The sequence below is a fragment of the Grampus griseus genome (genome assembly GCF_964374135.1).
Source record: "Grampus griseus genome assembly, chromosome: 12".
NCBI classification, from domain to species: domain Eukaryota; kingdom Metazoa; phylum Chordata; class Mammalia; order Artiodactyla; family Delphinidae; genus Grampus; species Grampus griseus.
Window position 1 is genome coordinate 73,030,226 of NC_139006.1, and position 22,554 is coordinate 73,052,779.

The window sequence follows — 22,554 nt, forward strand, 5'->3', positions numbered from 1 at the left end:
AATCTCTGCTGTGGCGGCCCTCAGGCAACCTGAGCCGCCTCCCTGGGTGGTCCAAGTGAACTTCTTGCATTCATTTTTTGCTTTTGTCTCTAGTTTTTAAATGGCCTGTTTATGAAGTAACCTGCGGGGAATACTATTTTCCCCAGAAGCTGTGGGGACTGTGACTTTGCAGAATATGAGGTGTTGCGGGAATGCATATACCGTACCAGAGCAGAAACAGCTTACACGTGGAGAACGCCCACTACCTTGATTTGAAAAGTAGTATTGAATAACCTGGCGCTTTGTTCCTTGGCTAAGATTGCAGAAAATCAGGTGCGAGGGGGTCCAGTATCCTTGAGGGAGCGCTTTCGTGAGGGGTACAACCTCTCAGGAAAGGTGGCCCTGCTCTGCCGGTGTGGGACCTGGAACCCCCAGGGTGACACTTGCATTCCACTCCCTGAGGGCCTTAGAACCACCAAAACCAGGACCTCTGGGGGTGGGGCTTGGGCACCTGTATATTTAGAAAACCAGGGATGGTTCTAAAGCACAGCCAAGATTCTCAATCTTAGAGGTTCAGAGAATCATTTGGGAGCTTTTAAAACCCTCAGTGCCCAAGCCACACTGCAGACAAATTACATCAGAATCTTGTAGGGGGAGTGAGGGATGGGGGCGGTACTCAAGCATCAGAATGGTTTAAGGTCCCAGGTGATCCCAGGTACAGCAGGGTTGAGACCATTGCCTTAGGGTCTCAGTGGGAAAGATCTCTTCTTGCAGACCAGGACTTTTGGAACGTTAGTGTGCATACAAATCTCCTAAGAATTGGGCTAAAATTGCAAATTCTGATTCAGCAAGACTGGGGCGGGGCTTGAGATTTTGCATTCTGCCAAGCTGGTCTGCAGACCACAAGGTGAGTAGCAAGGCTGTAGGTACTAACGAGCTTCCCTTGATTTTTTTTTTTTTAACATCGTTATTGAAGTATAATTGCTTTACAATGGTGTGTTAGTTTCTGCTTTATAACAAAGTGAATCAGCTATACATATACATATACCCTCATATCTCTTCCCTCTTGCATCTCCCTCCCTCCCACCCTCCCTATCCCACCCCTCTAGGTGGTCACAAAGCACCAAGCTGATCTCCCTGTGCTATGCGGCTGCTTCCCACTAGCTATCGGTTTTACATTTGGTAGTGTATGTATGTCCATGCCACTCTCTCACTTTGTCCCAGCTTACCCTTCCCCCTCCCCATATCCTCAAGTCCATTCTCTAGTAGGTCTGCATCTTTATTCGCGTCCTGCCCCTAGGTTCTTCATGACCTTTTTTTTTTTTTTAGATTCCATATATGTGTTAGCATACAGTATTTGTTTTTCTCTTTCTGACTTACTTCACTCTGTATGACAGACTCTAGGTCTATCACCTCACTACAAATAACTCAATTTCGTTTCTTTCTATGGCTGACTCATATTCCATTGTATATATGTGCCACATCTTCTTTATCCATTCATCTGTCGATGGGTGTTTAGGTGGCTTCCATGTCTCAGCTATTGTAAATAGAGCTGCAGTGAACATTCTGGTACATGACTCTTTTTGAATTATGGTTTTCTCAGGGTATATGCCCAGTAGTGGGATTGCTGGGTCGTATGGTAGTTCTATTTGTAGTTTTTTAAGGAACCTCCATACTGTTCTCCGTAGTGGCTGTATCAATGTACATTCCCGCCAGCAGTGCAGGAGGGTTCCCTTTCCTCCACACCGCCTCCAGCATTTACTGTTTGCAGATTTTTTGATGATGGCCGGCCGTTGATTATTTAATACCGACTGAGTACAACACCTGCAGTGAGCAGTAATCATGCAGGTCCAGGATGGTAATGGGTTTAGGCAGAAGTGGCACAGTGGGCTTTGTGATTAAAAACAAAACAAACGTTTGTGTTACTCCCTGGGTCAGCCGTGGAGTAGTGCTGACAAGAGGCGTGACTGCCACGTTCTGAGAGATGAGTGATTATAAACTTCGGCCCTTCCCATCATCAGCAGAGAGCTGGCTTACCCGCCTTCCTGAGTCAGTGCTAACAGTTGTTATTTGGGGTGATGCATTTTATTATGCAGATGAATTCGAATCTCAGATGGTTCTGTCCCAGATATGAAAACTATATTGCAAGACGGTTTAGATTATCAGCTTATATTTTCCTATGCTTTAAAAGAATTTTACTGGAGACCTGTGTCTGCCTGTCACTGGGTGGCCATGCACATTTCAAGCTGCCGTATACCGTGTTATTACACTGCCTGCCTAGCTACTCGGCTGCACTTAAATGAACTTTCCTACCACATTTATCACATGAGCCTACACAAGTGACACATTTCTATAGATCTTACTACACACACATACATACACACATACAGAAGCACAAGTAAAACTGGGAAAATCTGAATAAGATCAACAGATGGTATCAAGGTCAATGTCTTGGTTGTGAAAAGTATGCTATAGTTTTGCCAAATGTTACCATCGGGGGAAGCTGGGCACAGTGTACAGCGCTCTGTCTCATTTCTTACAACTATATGTGCACGTACAATATCTCATTAAAAATTTCAATTAAAAAAAGGTATTAAATCCTCTTGTAGCCAGCCAAAAGGAGGCTGATATGGGGAGAAAGGACATATGGATTAAGAAGGTAAATAATAAATTGAAAAATGAAAACACTTATGAAATGTTAACTGCATAATAGGTACTGTGCTGAGCATTTAATCCGTACAACACTCTGTGAGGTGGTGGCGGTTGTTATTATTATTGTTATTAGTATTATTTTGTTTTAGATGAGGAAACTGGGGCTGGGAGAGCTTAAGTAGTTTTTCCCAGGGCACAGAGTCAGAAAGCAGTAGGGCAGGAACCAAACTCAGGTCCAGAGCTCACCACACTATACAAAGAATGAGGACAAGCATGCTGTTTCTCTGGAAGGAGAAATCATAGTTAGGGATGAGGAAAGTGCTTCAGGGGAAGTACAGTTTGAAGGACCTGCACCTTGGCCTTGAAGGAGTAGGTGAGCTGAGCTAGCAACAAGCTGAGTGATGGCGTTCCAGACCAGAAGATGGAAAAAACACATTCTGAGAAAAGTCTCCCTTTTCCAGGTAAGGTAGCCAGCGTGTACGTCTGCTTTGCCTCTCAGAGGTAAACAGAAGCAATATTGTGGAAGGTCTTGAATGCTAGGGGGATGTGGTAAGATCTTCCTGGATCTAGTTAGCAATTTGTGAGACCTGATACGCCACCAACAAGGCCAAGGTTGTATCTGAATTACCAGCATTCACAAGGAAGCCGAAAGCAAAGTGTGGTCAGTTTAGCATAAACCAATCCATCCCCAGGGCCAGAAGAGCAATGGGTAGCAATTTCCTAGTAGAAAGGTGGTATATGAGGGGAACCAAGGAATGTACTTATGACAATGAAGGCCATAAAGTAGTTGAGACCAATGAATATTAGAATCATACATGACTATACCTGGAATTCGCAGAAAAAGCAGTTCTAAGAGGGAAGTTTATAGCAATACAATCTTACCTCAGGAAACAAAAGTCTCAAACAACCTAGCCTTACACCTAAAGCAACTAGAGAAAGAAGAACAAACAAAACCTAATTTTAGTAGAAGGAAAGGAATCATAAAGATCAGAGCAGAAATAAATAAAATAGAGATGAAGAAAACAATAGCAAAGATGAGTGAAACTAAAAGCTGGTTCTTTGAGAAGATAAACAAAATTGACAAACCTTTAGCCAGACTCATCAAGAAAAAAAGGGAGAGGACTCAATCTAGTTATCTAGTACCATATGGCTATTTACTCATTCAATTATTGAGTGCCTATTACGTGACCAGTACTATTCCAAGGACTTGGGACATTGCAGTGAACAAAACAGTGACCGAACTCACTACCATCATGGAGCTCACCCTTTCTGCTGATTCCTGGTCAGGAAGATTCTTAACTATCAGAACCTAAGAATACATTTCCATACCGTACACTTGAGTTCCCATGATCCCAGAGAGCAATGCAAATCTCTCTGGGGTGAAGCTGGCAGCTCTGCAGAAGGACAGACACAGTACTTCTGATTTAAGAGTGAGGATGATCTTACCCCAGTGTGGCTACAGGGGAACTTAAGAGGGGCAGACTGGCCGGCCCTGCCTCTGAGTTGGATCAAGAAAGCAAGATCAGAACCAAGGTGAACGATTGGCAGTGTGACCCTGGAAGATGATTCAAGTTAGCCTGGGGTACCCTTTCTGTTTTCCACTCCCAAACTGGGATTAATTTAGGAATCTTCCATAAATGTAGAGCAACGGGGGGCTTTTCAGTCTTAGCCTGGGTAAGTACTATCTCGAGACAAATCAGAACAAGATGGCTTTGCCTTGTTAGAGTGGGAAAGGAAGACAGCAAGTAAGGACTCCTGGATTCAGTTTAGTCTACACGTTTGCCTCGTTCTTGTAACGTAGAATTAGAGATATGGAATTTTTCTCAGCATGCTAAAAGCAATACACAGATGAAGAGAAAATACTAAAAGATAAGATGCTGGTCGCTGTTTCTACTGCTAGTCATCTTCAAGGAAGTGAATCAGGCAAGAGTCAGGAGAGGGCAAATTTATTAATGTTACCTTCAACCAAGGATTTTTAACCAATTTTAAGTTCCCACGAGCCTCAGATGTCTGAGAATAAATATTTTAAATGTCTTTTGACTTAGTTATGGAAAGATTCACCAATCTTGGGCTGGCTTTTTTTTTCTTTAGCAATATTATAAAAAATTTGATTTAGTTCCCAATGACCCCCTAATGCTTTGGTGTCACATGTGCAATGATATTTAGCCATTTCCTGTAAATGTGGCTATGCTGCGTACATGTGTAAGAAATACAGACATCTCCTACAGTTAGAGAGTAACTTTTTGCATGGGTAAAAGAAATCTGCACTCACTATGCCACTATACCTGTGGCAGAACGTTCCTGCTTTAGTTAAGGGTCAATAAATGCCACAGGTACAGAGATCCTATTTCTAACTTGGGGCTACACGGAACTATTTAATATATAGCTTCTACTCAAATTGTCCCTTGAGTGAGAGGTCGACTCTGCTACTGAGAACAGCAGAGTGAGAAATGGCCCCTCTATCTGCAGAATGCAAGCTTTCTAAAAATTCATGTTCAGTGTCCTGAGATAATTGCCTTGGTCATGTGTGAAACCACAGATGGGACCTTGAGCTGATAGCTGGCAAGGTAGGTGTGCATCCATGAATGTGTGACTGTGTGAGCAAGAGTCCCATTAGTAGTTTGGCAGAGACAAGAGTGTCCCAGGGACCGCCCCTTCTATTTCACTGCGTTGCCAGGAAACAAGTGAGCTTCCTGGTCCCCAGGGCTCTCCATCTCAGAATTCAGGGTGACAAAGGGGGCTCCTTCCTTGAGCGCCTCTCAACTTTTGGCAGCTGAGGGAGCTAGGCATTGCCTCCCACAGTGATGGGTCTAAAACTAACATTGTCAATAGCCCCCTCTCCTTCACTTACTTTTTTTGGGCCACTTTGCTCCCCACTTCCCCTTGCTCCACACTCAACCTTTAATAATTGAAGCAATTTGCCCAGTGAAACGCTCAACATGGATAAACGACTGTGAAAAGGCACTTAGCTGAGTCAGGAAGAGCATTTTATGAGTAGAAAGGGAAATGCTATATTTATTGACATGGAAAAATTTACATTATAACTTAATTTTGTATTACTTTTTGGCCAAACCGCCTCCATAAACTCCTCTTGGGCATGAATCTGTGGTCATTGGTGTGTTAAACAACCAAAAAGGATAAAGCTGGCACTCCTGAAAAGAAGTAAAGTATAAATGTGACCTTCATACGGCTAATTTGGCCCGTGGAACAGAACAATTTGCTCAGGAAAAAACTACCCTGGATCTGGAGACTTTTAGGCTATTTTATCACTGGGTCTTTAGAAATCAATATATTAAATTTTTACTTTTTCACAAAGGGAGTTCAATAACTTTGAATGCATTTGGGAATACTTAATTTTCTTTGGAGTATATCTAGGCTTCTATAAAAACAACACTAGGTCCCAACCACAAAGTTGGGAGAAGGGAGAACAGAGGCTGAGTAAAAATAATTGATAAATAACTTTTCTTAGGTATTTATTTCCAAAAACCAAATCTTGGTCATAGCATAGCATCAGTTCAAAGCCCATTTGGAACACTTTAAAATTATAAATATAATAAGTTCATATATCAAGCATAACATATTTGTACATTAATTATTCCCATTAATTCAATTGCATCTTTTTCAAATACACCCCCACATCAGTAATAGAGTAAAACTTTTTTTTTTTTTTTGGCTTCCTGTTGTGTTTTCTTAGCCTCTTTAATACTTTGTGGTCTAAGAAAAATAAAATAAAACAGACATTCATTCAAAAACCTACTTTGATTTTTGAGCACAGCAAAATCTACTTTATCTACTTTCTCCAGCATCAAGTGAATTCTGCAAATCATTTAGACACACAGAAATCTTTCATTCATACTACGAATTCTGATAAAAGCCAGCACTTACCAGTTTTCAAACTGCCCCGAAACATCACTAAAAAGAATGTTTTGGTTTTTTCTTTTTACAAGCTACACCCAAAACATTTGCTTAAAAACTTTCTAAATAGTGACATTGCCTGGTAAAACACACGCAGTAGACAAAATATCAAATTTCTTTTTCCAGCTGTCCAGAATCCTATTAGTGCCTCTTACTTCTATCTGTCTTTTGCTATAATTAGGATGGCTTAGGGTTTATCTGGCCCTTTTTTCAAAACCAGATTTCCTTCCCAGCAGCAGCCCCTGTCATTCACAAGTACCCTGATGGTACTGGAAGAACCATTTTGATGTACATTGTGGAACAGCAATTGTGAATGTGAAGGGAAGGGACATACACACACGTGCGCACGCACAAATACATTTTAGCTTATAATTTTTTAAAAGAGGAGTCTTACCTGAAGATGATCACTCCAGTCTGGAATCCTGCTTGTTTCAAGTACGTTTTTAACCCACACTCCTTCTCCCTGCAAGTCCAAGCTCCCTTCTTTGGAGAGTGAGCCTGGTGGAGTCTGCAGGATGTTTGCTTCTTGCTCTGCTTGGGTTGGAGTAGCACAGCCTCCTGCATGGAGCTGGGAATTCAAACCAGTCGCTTCTGCTTTGGCATGGGAACTCTCTCTTTTGTCACTTGGGGTTAGTGGGTGCTTCACAGGTCCTCTGGGATACAGGCGATTCAGGGGGGCTTCTGTTGCCCCTTCTTCCAGGTTGGGGTTCAGCTTCTTGGCTTTTCCCTTAATCCCCGGTCGCCTCGCCCTGGCAGGTTTCTCTGAGCCCCTCCGGCTCAATAAGTCTTTCCCCCCTACTCTCTTCTCAGCCACAGTCTCCAAACACTGGTTCATCCCTGATTTTCCTAACTCACCAGATAAGTGCTTCCTCTCTCTCTCTGTTACTGCTTTATCCACGTTTAGCAGATTGTCACTGGCAAATTCCTTCCCTGCCTGGTGGCCGTCTCTGGTTTCCCCTTGAATTCCCGGATAGCCATCTTCAGTAGCTTCAGGGGCAGTGGGTGGTTTATATCTCCCCTGGTCTGTGACCACAGACGTTCCATCCTGGTGAGGTCCCACAGGCAGGCTCATCCCTGTCTGCGGGGATGAGGCACTGTGCATGGAGGCTAGGCTGCTCCGTACCTCCACTTCTTGGGATGGTGAGTGATGACCACAGAGGCCAGCGGTGGCATCCATAGGCCCGGTGTCATCCGACACCAGAGGCTCACAACCCATTTCACTGAGGAAATGCTCACATCCACCCAGGCAACACTCACTGAATTCCATCTCTTCGTCATCGCTTTCTAATAAAAAAACACGCTCAGTCCCCTGCAGGTCCCTTTGCCAAATTGCATTAGAGTGATCTGTCATGACGTCGGAACATTCCAGATATTCCAGGTCATTGTCTGAAAGCTCCTCGGCGTAGGTTAGGGTTATCTCTGAGCAGAGTTCATAATCACTGTCAAAGTCTGTGCTGGAAGCCGGGCGGCTGACAGTCTTGTTGCCCGTGGCCCTGTCACCTGGGGAAGTGGATGAGGCTACCTCCATCAGCGGCAGGCTAAAGCTGATGGATTTCTGTACTGTGGGATTTTGATGACTAGAGTTGAAGACTTCTTCATTCGGGCCATTGGTGTCTAAGGCACCATCCATTAACCTTGATAGTTCGGAATGCACTGTCCTGTGGCCACACACATCTTGTTTATCGGGAATATTACTTGAATTAGAACAAAGCAACCCCTCTGCAACGTCCTCTGTGTTGTCGGGATCACGAGCCTCTTCAGTTTGCCTCATGTCTTTAACATCCAAGGGATTTTCAGAACTGGATGTACCAAGGGCATTATCAGCCAATAGCTGGAGTGAACACGCACCATTGAATTTGGAGGAGGCGGAGTCAGCTGATGCGGGAGGACCCGAGGCGATACTTTCTTCTTCCTTATAGGATGCTCTTTCTCATCAGTTTGATGTGTGCTTTCCTGCTCACAGGTCTCACGTTTGCAAACTGTGTTCCTGTCATCTTTCGGGTTAAGAGAGAGCTGTTGATTCTCTGACGGACACTCCGCTTCCGTGGATTGAAGCTCCACTTCAATGGATCTTCACTGCAGAGCCGCAGATCAACCCCAAACAGTTTTTAGCAGAGATTTGATAAATAGCAGCGTCGTTTTGGGTACCGCTAGGATGAAGAGAAGATACAGGTAAGTTTGCATGCCTACATTTCTTGCCTCATGGCACACACAGAAAATGACCATGGTTTTCCTGCACACTCAAGGAGATCTGTGGTTCCCCTAGGAAGGGGTTTGTGGTCAGAGGCAACTGGCTGAGATGCTCAGCAGTTTCCCTTAAGACTCTTCACGATCTTACCCCAAACTGAAAATGCTATGAATTACTCAGATGAATGGAGAAACGTTTTATATTCTAGTTTCGTCTTCTCTCCTTTTATTTTAAGTCATTCTATGTTATGGGAGTTTGAAAAAGCATTACTTTCTGGAGTAAGGTATTATACACAAATAACTAAAGTACTCTAACTCCTGTAGTGGAATAGTATAAGCAGTAACTCTTTTTAAGACCATGCTAAGAAGGCATGGTTCTTGCCAGGAGGCTGTATAGATGATACCATACTAGGATGTGTATGAAGCATAGTGCCATTTCCTCTTTAATTTAACATGATTCTAAAGCCTAAATCACAGCCATGAACCCCTCTGGTTGGAAACCAATGTCCACATGCCATCCTGACCAAGACCCGCCAGGTGTTTGGCTTTGGCCCAGCAGGGAAGAAACCGAATCCTGGATCCCACCAAGCCTGCTCTCCCTCCCTGCTCCACGAGGGATGGTGCTCGGTGGCTCCTCCCTTTCTTGACTGGAGCCACATGGAGCCTGGAGCCCGACCTGCTTTGCTGACCTTTACCATTAAGACCCTTATCCAGGCTCTGCAGTCCCAATAAAAACTTGTTATACTTGCTTTATATTTGCATTCTTATTTATCTCACTGGACCTCATTGTAATTGTAACACTGCTGATCTCACGCTATGTTTTACCCAGCTCAGAGGCAACCACTTTCAGAAGGCAGGAGCTGAGGGTCTGGCTCAGACTTAGAGATGATGCTCAGACCTTTACTGACTGGTGCACGTAAAAGATGCACAAATATCTAACCCAGGAGGGTCAGTGTTAGACGCTTACAGCTACGGGACACCGTCTTCCTTATCCTCTCTCTTCCTTACTGGAGGGACCTCACTGTCTCCTGAGCTCATGTGCTTGTAAGCCCTCAGTCGTTGGGTGCCTGCTCACATAGGCCTCATTTTCAGAAATCATAGACTGATTCCAATTTTATTAATACCTTGTTTCTTTTGGTAACTTGGTTCCCAAGTAGAAGACATTCAGGGGTGGCCGAGGTTGGCCAAGCCTGACCCAAAGCTAATCTCTGGATTTGCCCTGACCAACAGCCTGGGGAGACTAAAATTTAGGGCAAATTTCCAGGGGAAACAGTACCTGCTCCTGTCTATTTCACAAAGTTATTCTGAGGTTCAAATGAAAAAAAAAAATCAATGTGAAGGGACTTGGTAAAGCAGAAATTTTATGCCACATGTACTCTGTAAGAACGTAAAAGTGCTAAAATGATAATTACTTATAGTGATAATAGTGATATATATAGTGATATATATCACTATATATATCACTATATATATATAGTGATAATTACTTATAGTGATGTGAGAGAGGTATTAGCTAACGCTACTATGGCAGTCATATTGCAATATAAACGTATCAAATCAATATATTGTACACCTTCAACTTACACAGTGTTGTAGGTCAAATATAACTTAATTAAAAAAAAAAAGAAAGGATGAGGCAGTGCTAAGATCAGGTTATCGCTGGTTCTCAAGAAGTATGCAGAAGAATTATCAGGGAACTCCATTCAAAATTCTTGAATCAGAATCTGAGTAAAGGGCCTAAGAATTTACTTTTCAAGTTCCCAGATGCATTCTGCTACAAACTGTCCTTGATCCACCCTTGGAGACACCCTCATCCTCATCACCATTAATTAGGCTTAGGTCTCTTCAATTAAAGCTGAGGGAGGCATGAAGAGAAAATGACTTTTGCATGAGTTTCACATTGCCCACGTCATTCCCTTTCTGCCTCTTTTTGATTAGCTCTTGGAGATCTGGCCTCAGTCGAGAGCTTACAAGGGGTGTGAAACAGCACCATGGGCTACTAGAAAATCCCAAGTAATTGTGACTTCCTGATTTATCCAGGCCATGATCCCTCTGCTGGACAAACCAGTTATCCTGAAGGTACTATAACTTGCGTAGGAAGAAGGAAAAGGAAGAGAGGAAAACAAGACCAAGAGGCACAAAGGACCAGGTAAGAAAGCAATAAAGGAGGAAATAGAGATGATTCTCTAGAATCAAGGAGGGAAAACAAAACAAAGTTGAGAAAAATATGGAGAAGATAAATGAATTAAATATACTTAACTTCTGAATGGCTAGATTAACAGATCGGGAAATGTTATGATTTAGTAATGTGGGACTTTATGGAACGTGTGTTTTAGCGGATATAAGATTTACAAGTCATCCTGAGTACATTAAAGAGGAAAAGGAACTGGATTAAGTATAATTTACTTCTCACTGGCTAATAAGTGCCTTTGAGAGAGTTACGGTTTGCGGTTGGCATGCCCTAGTAATTATCTCTAAACATCCTAACAAGGAGGTGGAGAAAATCGGGCAAGGAACCCAGCCTTTGCTGAATACCTCCTCTATTATACAGTGTGCTAGCTGCTCCCTGTCTGCAAAACTGAGGCTCCAAGGAGCCATTTCCCCAAAGTGACAAAGTAGGTAAGTGGTGGAGCTCGGATAGGAAACCAGAGCCTCTGACTCTGTTGCTTGGCTCTGTGAATCCTGTTAGAAAACGGACATTCAGAGAAGGGAAATGATAGCGTGTAGAGAGAGATCATATTTGCAATTAAAATCTTTCTATTCTAAGTTTTCATCTTGATGGGTCAACTGACAACAAGAGTATGAACCAATATGATGGTAAGAGCTGAAGAAGGGTCAGGGAGATGGGGGAGACATCATGTCCAGCCCTAAAACGACTCAAAATCTACCGGGGGGAGATACTGCAAATTTCTCAGAGGATTTTGTGGGTCAGTTCTGCGCCAAGCTGTATGGTGCGGTCCAGGAGGACAAAGGGAGTTCAAAAAAGGGACTTCAGTGGTACCTGCTGAAATGGTGTGAACGTAGCATCAGCGTTTAGAATCTTTGCAAGATGCTGGCAGAGTGTGCCCCACAGTGATTCGACAGGAATGCAAAACCATCCTGGAAGAATTTCCCTGAACAATTAATTGCATTCTCTCCTTGCATACCTTTCCTTTTGCCTGAAGGAGACAGCAGCCTTCTTCCACTTTGCTGTGAAAATCTTGCCTGAATACTCTAGGTTCTTTCTAAGTTAAACATTTCCATATCAGAGAAAAAGGGATGCATGTGACCTTAAGTAGATGGAGCTTCTTCTGAGCTTGAACCGTCTGGAATTAGCCTAAACCAGAGGTTCTCAAACATTTTGGCAGCAGGACCCCTTCAAACCCTCAAAAATAATTGAACGCTCAAAGAACGTTTGTTTATGGAGGTTATATCCATCAATGCTGACCATATTAAAATTAAAACTGAGAAAAATCAAAAACATTTGTTTATCCCTTCAAAAATAACAAAAATTAACTCATTACATGTTTGCATAAATAACATATTTTTATGAAAAATACCCATATTTTTCCAAAACAAAGTAAAATTGGAAGAGTGGTATTGCTTTACATTTTTTCATGTGGCTTAATAGAAAACAGCTGGAGTTTTGTATCTGCTTCTGTTTTCAATGTGATACACCACATTGTTTGGGTTGAAGTGTATGAGGAAACTCTGTCCTCACACAGATATGTAGTTGGAAAAGGAAGCAGTATTTTAATGGTCTTTTCATATGATTGCAGATAACCTCTTTGATACTACACAAAGATTAGTTGCAATGTGGAATCTGAAACCATACCAGTGAATTTTTCATACTTGTTACATAGAGTCCATTGGTCTAAATTGTATTTTACATACATCTCTAACCCATGTATGATTTTGTAACATCATGTATTAGTCATTTGGAAAAACTTGGTTCATAAGATCTCCAAATATTAATATGGTTCAATATACAATATGTTTAAGATTCCCATTCCTTAATATTACTACTGATTGTATAAGAACAATTTTGAACTATTGGGAAACTATCAAGCTTATAACGAAGGATACAAGTTTTCCAAATTTCTAAATTAAGAAAATAATATAAATATTCACTTATCATAATGACGTAAGTCAATTCTGTGCTAAATGGCATGGTAGAGGTGGAAGATGGAGGGCATCAGCAAAAACTGTGAAATAAGGACGCCTGGAAGTTTCCTCCTTTATAAAAGCAACAAGAACACGGGCGAAATTTGTCTGAATCAACTTTTTCAGAGCTCTAAACGTCAGCCAAAGGCCATGTAGGTAGCATTTATTCAACAAAAAATGGCTGAATCTCAGTAAGAACAGTGAGTTTTTTGCAGTTTAACTTGCCCTAGTCCTCTCCCCCCATCCCTAGTTCCATGGTAGTCTCGGGAACCAAGAGCCCACAATCACAGTGAAAATTAGCAGCCTGGCAGCCACTGAAGGAAGCAGAACGGGGTTGGAGCAACTCCAAAGCCCAATTCCCAGGGAATCATCACGATTTGACCTGTCTGGTGCTTTCCTGGAAGACCTCACTCATGAGACTGTCTTTCTGTGACCTGATTCAGAGCTCACCCAGCATGAACAATATTTTCCCTGAGGGCATTTGTCCAAAAAATTCAGAGGCGATAATTTAACATCATGGCTGCCTGCAGCAGTGGATAACAATCGTGGCAAACAATGGGCTAACCCAAACGTTGACCTGGGAAGGAGGAGGCTGGTTTCCATCCATGCTGGGGTGGAGGTGGGGTGGCAGGAGGCGGGGAGGGGCGCTAATTCTAGAAGTTCCTTGGGATCGCACTGACTTAGGATGGTTTTGTGCCTTGTGAGCAAGTGTTATAAATGTGAGTGAGAACTAAGAGCCCAGGGCAAGTATCCATAGGACTAATAACACTATAAAATAAGAACATGAAGACAGGGGTTGGGGAACAGAATGTAACAAGTGCAATTAAAGACATGCAATCATTTTTTTCTTTAGCTACCAGTGCAAAAGACCTATCCAAACGGATACACTTTTATTTTATTTTATTTTTTTTAAACATCTTTATTGGAGTATAATTGCTTTACAATGGTGTGTTAGTTTCTGCTTTATAACAAAGTGAATAAGTTATACATACACATATATCCCCATATCCCCTCCCTCTTGAGTCTCCCTCCCACCCTCCCTATCCCACCCCTCTAGGTGGTCACAAAACACCGAGCTGATCTCCCTGTGCTATGTGGCTGCTTCCCACTAGCTATCTGTTTTACATTTGGTAGTGTATATATGTCCATGCCACTCTCTCACTTCGTCCCACCTCACCCTTCCCCCTCCCCATGTCCTCAAGTCCATTCTCTAGTAGGTCTGTGTCTTTATTCCCATCTTGCCGGATACACTTTTAAATCCCTACACTTCAGTCACCATCATCATCACCATCACTGGCATCATCCCCTAAGGGTGTTGTGTTTTCAAATGCATTATTTCATACATTTATTTATTCATGATTCCACTGGCACAAATAAAATAAGTTACTACTCCCCATCTGGACTGAAAAGCAGATTAGCCCAGCTCCTGTCGCTGTTCCTTTCCCCTCTTGTCTCCTGGAGGTCATTTGCCTGCTCCCCAAAAAACTCTCCCAACAATGTTAAAATTGCTGATGCTCAAACTGTGCAATCTGGCCAGGAGCCCTGAAGACAGAGTTCATAGGAGTGGAAGCTGAAACTACTGGCTAGAGGTAAGATTTGGAATCCTCTCTGAATTTCAGATATTATTCTATTTTATTATATTCCACCTTCCAGTGGAAGAAAACAAGATCTGGGAACAAGCAGTCTGCAGTGTCTCCCCACCCCCTCCCTGAGCCATGCCTGGTCGTGCAGCATGAAGGGGAGAGGCTGGGCTCAATAAATACTTACATGATGACATCCTCGTCCTCTATGCAGTCACAGCACCTGGTGAGGGTCATAATATTTTCTGACACTAAGTGTCTGTATTTTATGACTTGCCTAACTGCTGCTATCCATTTTATAAATTGACTTATTCAGAATAACTAAAGGAATAAGCAAGCCCCTTATATGCCCCAAAGCTATATTTATTATACAGATGGAAGAATTCCAACACTAGAAACACACAGAATTTCTTGAAATTTTCCATAAGCAGCTGGACGTATTTCAAACCTGATGAGGAGATTCCTGGTACATGTACCAATTTATTTAGTTATTTATCCGACAGATGTACTGAGCCGCACACCTGGAGAGCTGAAGGGGTCCTTTGGGCCGTGCTGCTCCAGGGACTGCCTACCTCCCACCCACTCTGCCCACCGCGTCCCCTCTTTTGCTCTGTATCACAGAGTTGGCCCCTGGAGGCTGCATCTCCCCAGCTCCCAGGACCACCAGCTTTCTGCTGCATTTGACCAAAAGAAGGCAGGAGATGGGAGGGTGGGAAGACATGAGAAGCCAGCTTCAGGTGGCATTTCTAGCAGGCATTTCTACCCTCCTGTAGCTCCAGGTCCTACAGGACAGGCCCATCTGGAACTGGTAGCCCTGCCGCCTCCCTTTGTCTCTGCAGATAGGGGATGGCGGCTTCCTGCTGATGCTAATCTCTGGGGGACCTCACTGCCCAATATCAGCAAAAGTCCTTAAAAATATTAGCCAGCCAAATCCACAATATTTAGAAAAATGTATACATTCTAAACAAGTGAGGTTATCTGAGAAAAACAAGGCTGGATCAACACTCAAAAATCAATGAATATGGGGACTTCCAGATATGGCAGAGAAAGAAGTTAGTAAATCCCCTTTTCCAATAGCAACTATGAAACTGGACAAAACTGTCAAAAACCATATTAGGTTCAAGAAATTGATCAAAAGGAAAACAAATGCAAAACAAATTTGCAGCTAGGGATTTTAGCTGCAAATTCCCCTAATAAAAATGAACAAGGGCTTCCCTGGTGGCGCAGTGGTTCAGAGTCCGCCTGGCGATGCAGGGGACACAGGTTCGTGCCCCGGTCCGGGAGGATCCCACATGCTGCGGAGCGGCTGGGCCCGTGAGCCATGGCTGCTGAGCCTGCACGTCCGGAGCCTGTGCTCTGCAACGGGAGAGGCCACAGCAGTGACAGGCCCACGTACCGCAAAAAAAAAAAAAAAAAAAAAAATGAACAGTATTATAAGATCTCTGTCTTCACTATACTACACCACTACTAGCACGCACACACACACACACACACACACACACACAGATTATGACCATAAGAACAGACAAATAGCTGGAACAGACTAGCAACCAGAAATAGCGTGAAGGATATGGGAATATATCTGCCTGTTTGGCTCCATCACCTGTGTAACCCTGCATTTAATGCTTGGTTGCTGTCTTTCTGGTTAGACCCTGACTGATACAGAGATGATTTATTTTACAGATTTTGGAACTGAGGTCCAAAGAAGACGCGACTCTCTTAAGTTACACAACTAAAAAAAAGAAGAAATATCTCCCACGTGTAAGGCACTGAGTTAGCTGCTGTATGGAAGATAAAGTTGTTAAATTCCTACGCCCGCCTCAGGAGCTCCCCATCCAATAAGGGAAACGAGGTGTCTATATAAGCAGCTCCAGTACAGGACAGTACGTGCTAACCATTAAAAATCAGACCAATTATAGAAATTTGGGGGTAGGGGGCTGGCATATGAAAATGGTGTCCTGGGAACTTGAAAGCTGAAGCAGGTCTAGGAAATACACAGTAGGATTCTGGAAGGAAAGCTGGTACACGCCTGAGGCTGGGAAGGGGGCTGATCACTCCGGGCAGAAGGAACGGCCAAAGGTGAGAGGGGGTGGGAAAGCTCTGGGCCCTCACGGAAAACAACAAACCATGCTTCATTTGGAAGCCGGCGGGGTGCTGAGCTGAAAGTTAGGGCAACTGCATGATTTACTCTTGAAGCAGGACGCTTTAGAGAGTGAGGAGGGATGCAATTAATATTTACGCCAAACCACAGGCAGAAAGTGGGGTGGACCCAGGCCAGTGAGGACGAAGAGTCGCCCACCAGGAGGTGGGCAGGGCCCAGAGGGTGAACGATTTTCCATCCCAGACTGAAGGGTTTGGACCTCAGGCTCCAATTCACTGGGAAGCAGATCAGCGCAGTCATTTAGGGAAGAGTGGAAGTCATTCTGTGAGATGCTCACCACATTGCACAGGGTACCAGGGTGAGGAAGGTGTGCTCCCACTCTCCTGAGGCCTCTGCTAAGCAGGAACACCCCATCCTCCCATGTGTCCTGTTGGACCTACGACCACATATGCCCGGCACACTGCATGGGACTTGAAAAGGGAGAGAAAAAAATGGGTGGAAAAAGACTTGTTTCCTTCCCTGGGGGAGCTACCAATTTTGCTGAGAGATAAGATTTTCAGGTATTAAGCAGGGAGCAGCATGTGATTTGCAAACTCCAGTGTCATCATATTCCAAAAGGCACAGCTGAGGCAGTGAGCGCTTCTGGTGGATTGGAGGGGAGAGGTCAGGGTGGCCTGGATCTCAGGGAACGGAGCCAGGAGCGGGTAACCTGAGCCCAGAGGGGAGGATCAGACTTTGGCTAGATGGGGACGAGGCGAGGGCATTCCCGGCAGATGTATCAGAGCTGGAACAAGCAGGTCGTGTGTAAGGGACAGAGAAGAAATGAGCTGTGTGGGGAGAGGGCCCTGAAGGATAGGCGCTGTGGGTTGGAAGCACAGAATTCTGCTCAGGAGAGAAGCGCCAGGGAAATTCTACTTTTCCTCTTCACTCAGGTGCAGTTCCGAGCAGATCGGGGAAGCGGGGTACGAAGTCAGTACAGTGTATAACGGGTAAGGGACAGACTTAGCGGCAAGCCTGCCTGGGTTCACATGCTGCCCGTCCACCATGTGATACTGGACAAGCTACTGAGTGGCTCAGGACAATAAATAGGCCTACGCCAGGGGGTGACACGAGGATTATGCGAGTTCACTCCTGTAAAGTGCTTAAAGCAGGACCTGGCACACACGAAGCTCTAGATCGGTAGTTCCCAGCTCTGGCTGAACCCTAGAATCCCTTGGAGTGCTTATAAAAAAATACCAGTGCCAGAAGATTTTTAGGGTGGTGAAACAATTCTGTATGATACTATATTGGTGGATAGATGTCACTACACATTGTCCCAAACCCATAGGTTGTACGATGCCGAGAGTGAGCCCTGATGTAAACCCTGGACTCTGGCTGGTAACGACGTGTCGGTGGAGGCTCATCAGTTGTAACAAACATCCCAGTCCCATGGGGGACGCAGACAGCGGGAGAGTCTGCGTTGGGGACAGCGGGTAGATATGGAAACTGTGCTTTCGGCTCCATTTTGCGGTGAACCTAACACTGCTCGAAAAAATAATCTATTTAAAAGAGGGGGACTTCCCTGGTGGCGCAGTGGTTGAGAGTCCGCCTGCCGATGCAGGGGACACGGGTTCGTGCCCCGGTCCGGGAGGATCCCACATGCCGCGGAGCGGCTGGGCCCGTGAGCCATGGCCGCTGGGCCTGCGCGTCTGGAGCCTGTGCTCCGCAACAGGAGAGGCCACAATAGTGAGACGCCCACGTACCACAAAAAAAATAAAAAATAAATAAAAGAGGGAAAAATATACCAGTGCCAGGCCCCCCCCCCCCGAAAAAAAATCAATTAAGCAGCATCTCAGGGTGAAGGGCTTTGCCGTTGGTGTTTTTTAAGCCTCCCAAGTGACTGTGATGAGCAGTCAGGGCTCAGATAGCGCTGAGCTAAATGAACATTAGCTCCGGGTCCCTAGCGAAGGACGTAGGGGAGCTAGTAAGTGGATGGCAGAGGAGGGATCTCAGCCTGGCCTTGTCCGGGGAGTGGTTTCTTGGCTTCCATTTGGCACAAAAGTGCTGAGCTTCTGACAGCTTTTCTTTTTTTTTTTTTTTTTGCGGTACGCGGGCCTCTCACTGTTGCGGCCTCTCCCATCGCGGAGCACAGGCTTCGGACGCACAGGCTCAGCAGCCATGGCTCACGGGCACAGCTGCTCTGCGGCATGTGGGATCTTCCCGGATCGGGGCACCAACCTGCATCTCCTGCATCAGCAGGCGGACTCTCAACCACTGCGCCACCAGGGAAGCCCTGACAGCTTTTTGAGCCTCTGGGACCAAATGCAGACCAACCAGACACTCTGAACAGAAATGAGCTAACTGACTTCAGAAAGGAAAACATTTCATGGCCTTACTGCCAACAGACTTAGTTAACAGACGACTGACCTCTCTTATCAAAAGAAAACTCAAGCGTGGCCGCAAACCATCCCCACGCACCTCACCAACAGGCCACCAAGCCAGCTAGGGTCCCAGAAATCTCAAGGGACATTGTGACAATACAAAGACTCCTAGATTAAATTGCAAATCCACCTGTGAAAGACATGGCCTCTTGAGAGAAGGACAGAGAACAACGTATCACTGGACATAGGCTCGGAGGACCAAGAGCTCTTTCGTAAAAGCAAGTTAGCTTAGAATTCCAAAGGAATGATACTGTTAGTTTATTTAAATACCCAGCATGCTCCAAAACAAACCTCGATTTTCCCATCCAAACCCGCTTCTCATCTCAAAAAAATCTGCAACTCCATTCTGCCGATTGTTCGGGCCGCACACCTTGGAGTCAGTCCTCTCCTCCCCTCCAGCATCCGGTCCAGCAGCAGCATATCTGGTGCTGTCAGATGCATCCAGAGCCTGCTGGCTTCCTGCCACCTTCTCCAGGACCACCGTGGACCAAGCCCCTGCACCTTTTGTCTGAATTACCGAGTCGCCGCCTGCAGGTCTCCCCCCACTGTGCCCTGTCTACGCTATAGACAGAACATTCACCCCACAGCAGCCCAGCAGCATCCTTTTACGACGAAGCCAGAAGATATCATTTCTCTGTTTAGAAACCTTCCTGTGTGTCTGCATCTCATTCAAAAATAAGATTCAACGTGCATAGATCATGGCCTCCAAGACCCAACAGTCTTGTCTCTGGGATTCTTCTCCTACGACTGTCCCCTCCCTCAACCCTCTCCAGCCACAGGGACCTTGCACAGTCCCACCTCCAGGCTTCCTTCTGCCCTTGCTATTCCCTCTGATGAGAACACTCTTGCCCAGGTAATAATCACGCCCCCCTGCCACTCCTGCCCATCGCATCTCTGCTCCCAGCAGCTCACTGGAGAGCACTTTCCTCCCCTGACACGCCTTCCCTCCCTGGCTTTCCTTTACTCTTTGTCACCACTTTACTGGTGTTACTGGTCTGTCTCATGTGTGACTCCCCCTCTCATCCCTACTCCATGAGATTGGGGACTTCACTGTGCTGCTACTACTGTGGGTTTAAAGCCACTGCAGCAAGAGTCAACCAGCTTCCTTTCTTTTTTCTTTTTCTTTTTTTTAGCCTCGCCGTGTGGCATGTGGGATCTTAGCTCCCCGACCAGGGATCAAACCCGTGCCCCCTGAAGTGGAAGCGCAGAGTCCTAACCACTGGACCGCCAGGGAATTCCCTCAACCAGCTTCCTTGAAAAAAAAAAAGTGGAGATGAAATTTGATCGGAGATTTGAACAGACAGGGGAAACTGTGATTACATGCCTGTCTACTGTTCCATCAGTTGATTTCAAACCTTCAGAAATAGAAGTTGGAGCAGTGACAGCCAAAATCCTAAATTCAGGATTCTTACAGAAGCAGAGATTGATATCACCTTGGTACACTAGCAGAGAGAGACTAAACATTGCAGTCAGTTTACCAAATGATGCCGCTTGCCTGTGTGTTTGGTCAGGACAGAACAACAATATGGAGGCCGCTGGATTGAAAAAGAACCCCTCTCACTCCTCCCGCCTCCGAAGTGGGTAGGACTTTGTATAAACAAAAACAATGCTTTTGGAAAATTAAAATAAAAACAAACAAAAAACCCCCAGGGTCTTGAACGGTACCTGGTATATTGTAGGCCCTCCGTGAATTCTTGTTTTTCAAGGAAGTACACACGATCACTCCTTTTTGAGTTATACTCCAGCACGTGTGTTAGCAGATTTTGTTTTGGAGGATGGCCCTGGTAGAATGAGATGCGTGAGTGACAGGACGAGAGCCCGGGGCCCTGTGGGGACATGATTCTTGGGTAATCCTAGCTTTGCTCCTAACCAGTTGTTAGAAACTTGGATGGGTCCCCTGATCACTCGGGTCTTGGGTGATATATAAAGTAAAGGAATTGGACTAGATCAATTGCATTTAACCAATTAAATCAGCATTTCTTGGGAGTAGCACCTGAGTATCAGTATCAGTATTTTTTTTTTTTTTTTTTTTTTTTGCGGTACGCGGGCCTCTCTGTTGTGGCCTCTCCCGTTGCAGAGCACAGGCTCCGGACGCGCAGGCTCAGCGGCCATGGCTCACGGGCCCAGCCGCTCCGCGGCATGTGGGATCCTCCCGGACCGGGGCACGAACCCGCGTCCCCTGCATCGGCAGGCGGACTCTCAACCACTGCGCCACCAGGGAAGCCCCTCAGTATTTTTTAAGAGTTCCCCAGGAGTAATGTATAGCCAGAAGCGGGGTAATCCATAGAGCAGGGCCTCTCGTGCGTTACTGTGCACACAGATCGCCTGGGATCTCGTTAAAATGCCGAATCTGATTTGCCAGTCGGGGTGAGGGCTGGAACTCTGGCATTCTAACAAGCCTCCAGGGGAAATCAACTCTGAGCGACAAGGTCTTGTAGTCGCTTCCAGCTCCATGGCTCTGCCGTTATCTATGAAGAGTGAAAGTCCCTTTATTAAATTCTCAGAAAAATAGCGTCTGCCACTTGACTGGTGGTTAGGGGTCCCCAGCAAACGCCCATCAGCTGCCCCCCACCATGGAACTCAGTGGCTGTTCAGGTTGGTTTTGCTTTCTTAAAAATCTAATTGCTCGACCCAGGAAGGGGGGAACGTGCAAAACCAGACCCAAGAACTTCTCTCTCAAAAGCAGCCTTGGAGACTGTGGTCAGGGAAGAAACCCATCACAATTTAATTGCTTCTCTTTGCCTGCTGCTCTGTCGTAGGAGCCTTGGTGCTAGCTGTGAACCTCTTAGACATCTTCACCGGGCCACCTCATTGCACCTCAGCCTCGCTCCCATCTCCTGGGGCCCACTGGGTGAGCAGGCCCGGTGCTGGCAGCAGACAGGACAGCAGGGCGCTGGCACAGGGCCGGGGGGAGCAGGCCCATGCTGGGGGAAGGCTAGGCAGGGTTGGCAAGGAGGAAGCATTCCCAGCCCGCTGGGGCAGCGGCCCAGGGAGTGGGGAATGACATGGCCAGAAAGGGGGCAGCCACAGAGTGACCAGAAACTCAGGCTCCCTGCAGCTTAATGGGTGACAAGGAGCCACTGACATGGTGGCCTTGGCCTACAGCTCCTGCAGGAGGCCTTTTAACATTATTCCCCACCTTCCCAGCCCCTTCAGCAGCACAGCCGCTACAGTGCCAGCAGGCTGACCACCAAGAAGCCACCATAATTCAGATCCTTCCCCCGGGGTTCAGATGGCTGTCCGGAGAATGGCTCTATGGGGGAGGAGAAATTAAACTGACAAGCACAGATGAACAGGAGCAACGCATACAAAGTCCATTGAATTTGTACACGTACGTGGAGCCTTCACAAGAGAATGAAGACCCAAAGAAGTGACCAGAGTAGGAAGCTTTTAGACCTTTTAGACGCAGAAACAATAAATTTGTGAAGAACTGACAAGACGAAGGGTTTGGGCTGTGGGAGGTAAATGGTGAAGAGGCAACAGGAAGAGAAGGGGGAGTTTAACAAGGTTTGTTGGTACAGAGTTCTTGGCTCCAGTTTCCCCATCTCAAGGCCTTCCCTCCTCCTGGTACAGGGGA

General features: G+C 45.5%; 1 protein-coding gene and 2 long non-coding RNA genes across 7 annotated transcripts in view; 2 read left to right on the forward strand and 1 right to left on the reverse strand.

Moving 5' to 3' along the window:
• The window catches only part of ALPK2 (alpha kinase 2), an 88,201-nt gene extending 79,718 nt beyond the window's left edge, over positions 1–8,483 (reverse strand). For 3 of the 5 annotated variants that reach the window (XM_082668151.1, XM_082668154.1, XM_082668152.1), the window contains exon 1: positions 6,517–6,640. Coding sequence is in view for 1 of the 5 variants with exons in the window: in XM_082668150.1 (XP_082524276.1) it covers positions 6,941–8,317 (1,377 nt within the window). In the remaining 4 variants the exon portion in view is untranslated. Of the gene's footprint in view, positions 1–6,516; positions 6,641–6,940 lie in introns of those variants that run through there. The other 2 variants (XM_082668150.1, XM_082668153.1) reach the window with 2 other exon arrangements.
• LOC309831160 lies at positions 6,936–11,068 on the forward strand. Its single transcript, XR_014297563.1, has 3 exons — positions 6,936–6,981; positions 8,510–8,718; positions 10,774–11,068. It is a non-coding gene; the product is annotated as an uncharacterized lncRNA (long non-coding RNA).
• Positions 11,069–14,132: 3,064 nt separating this feature from the next.
• On the forward strand, positions 14,133–20,666 carry LOC309831159. The gene is made up of 3 exons (XR_014297562.1): positions 14,133–14,465; positions 16,140–19,830; positions 20,111–20,666. It is a non-coding gene; the product is annotated as an uncharacterized lncRNA (long non-coding RNA).
• The last annotated feature ends 1,888 nt before the right edge of the window (positions 20,667–22,554 follow it).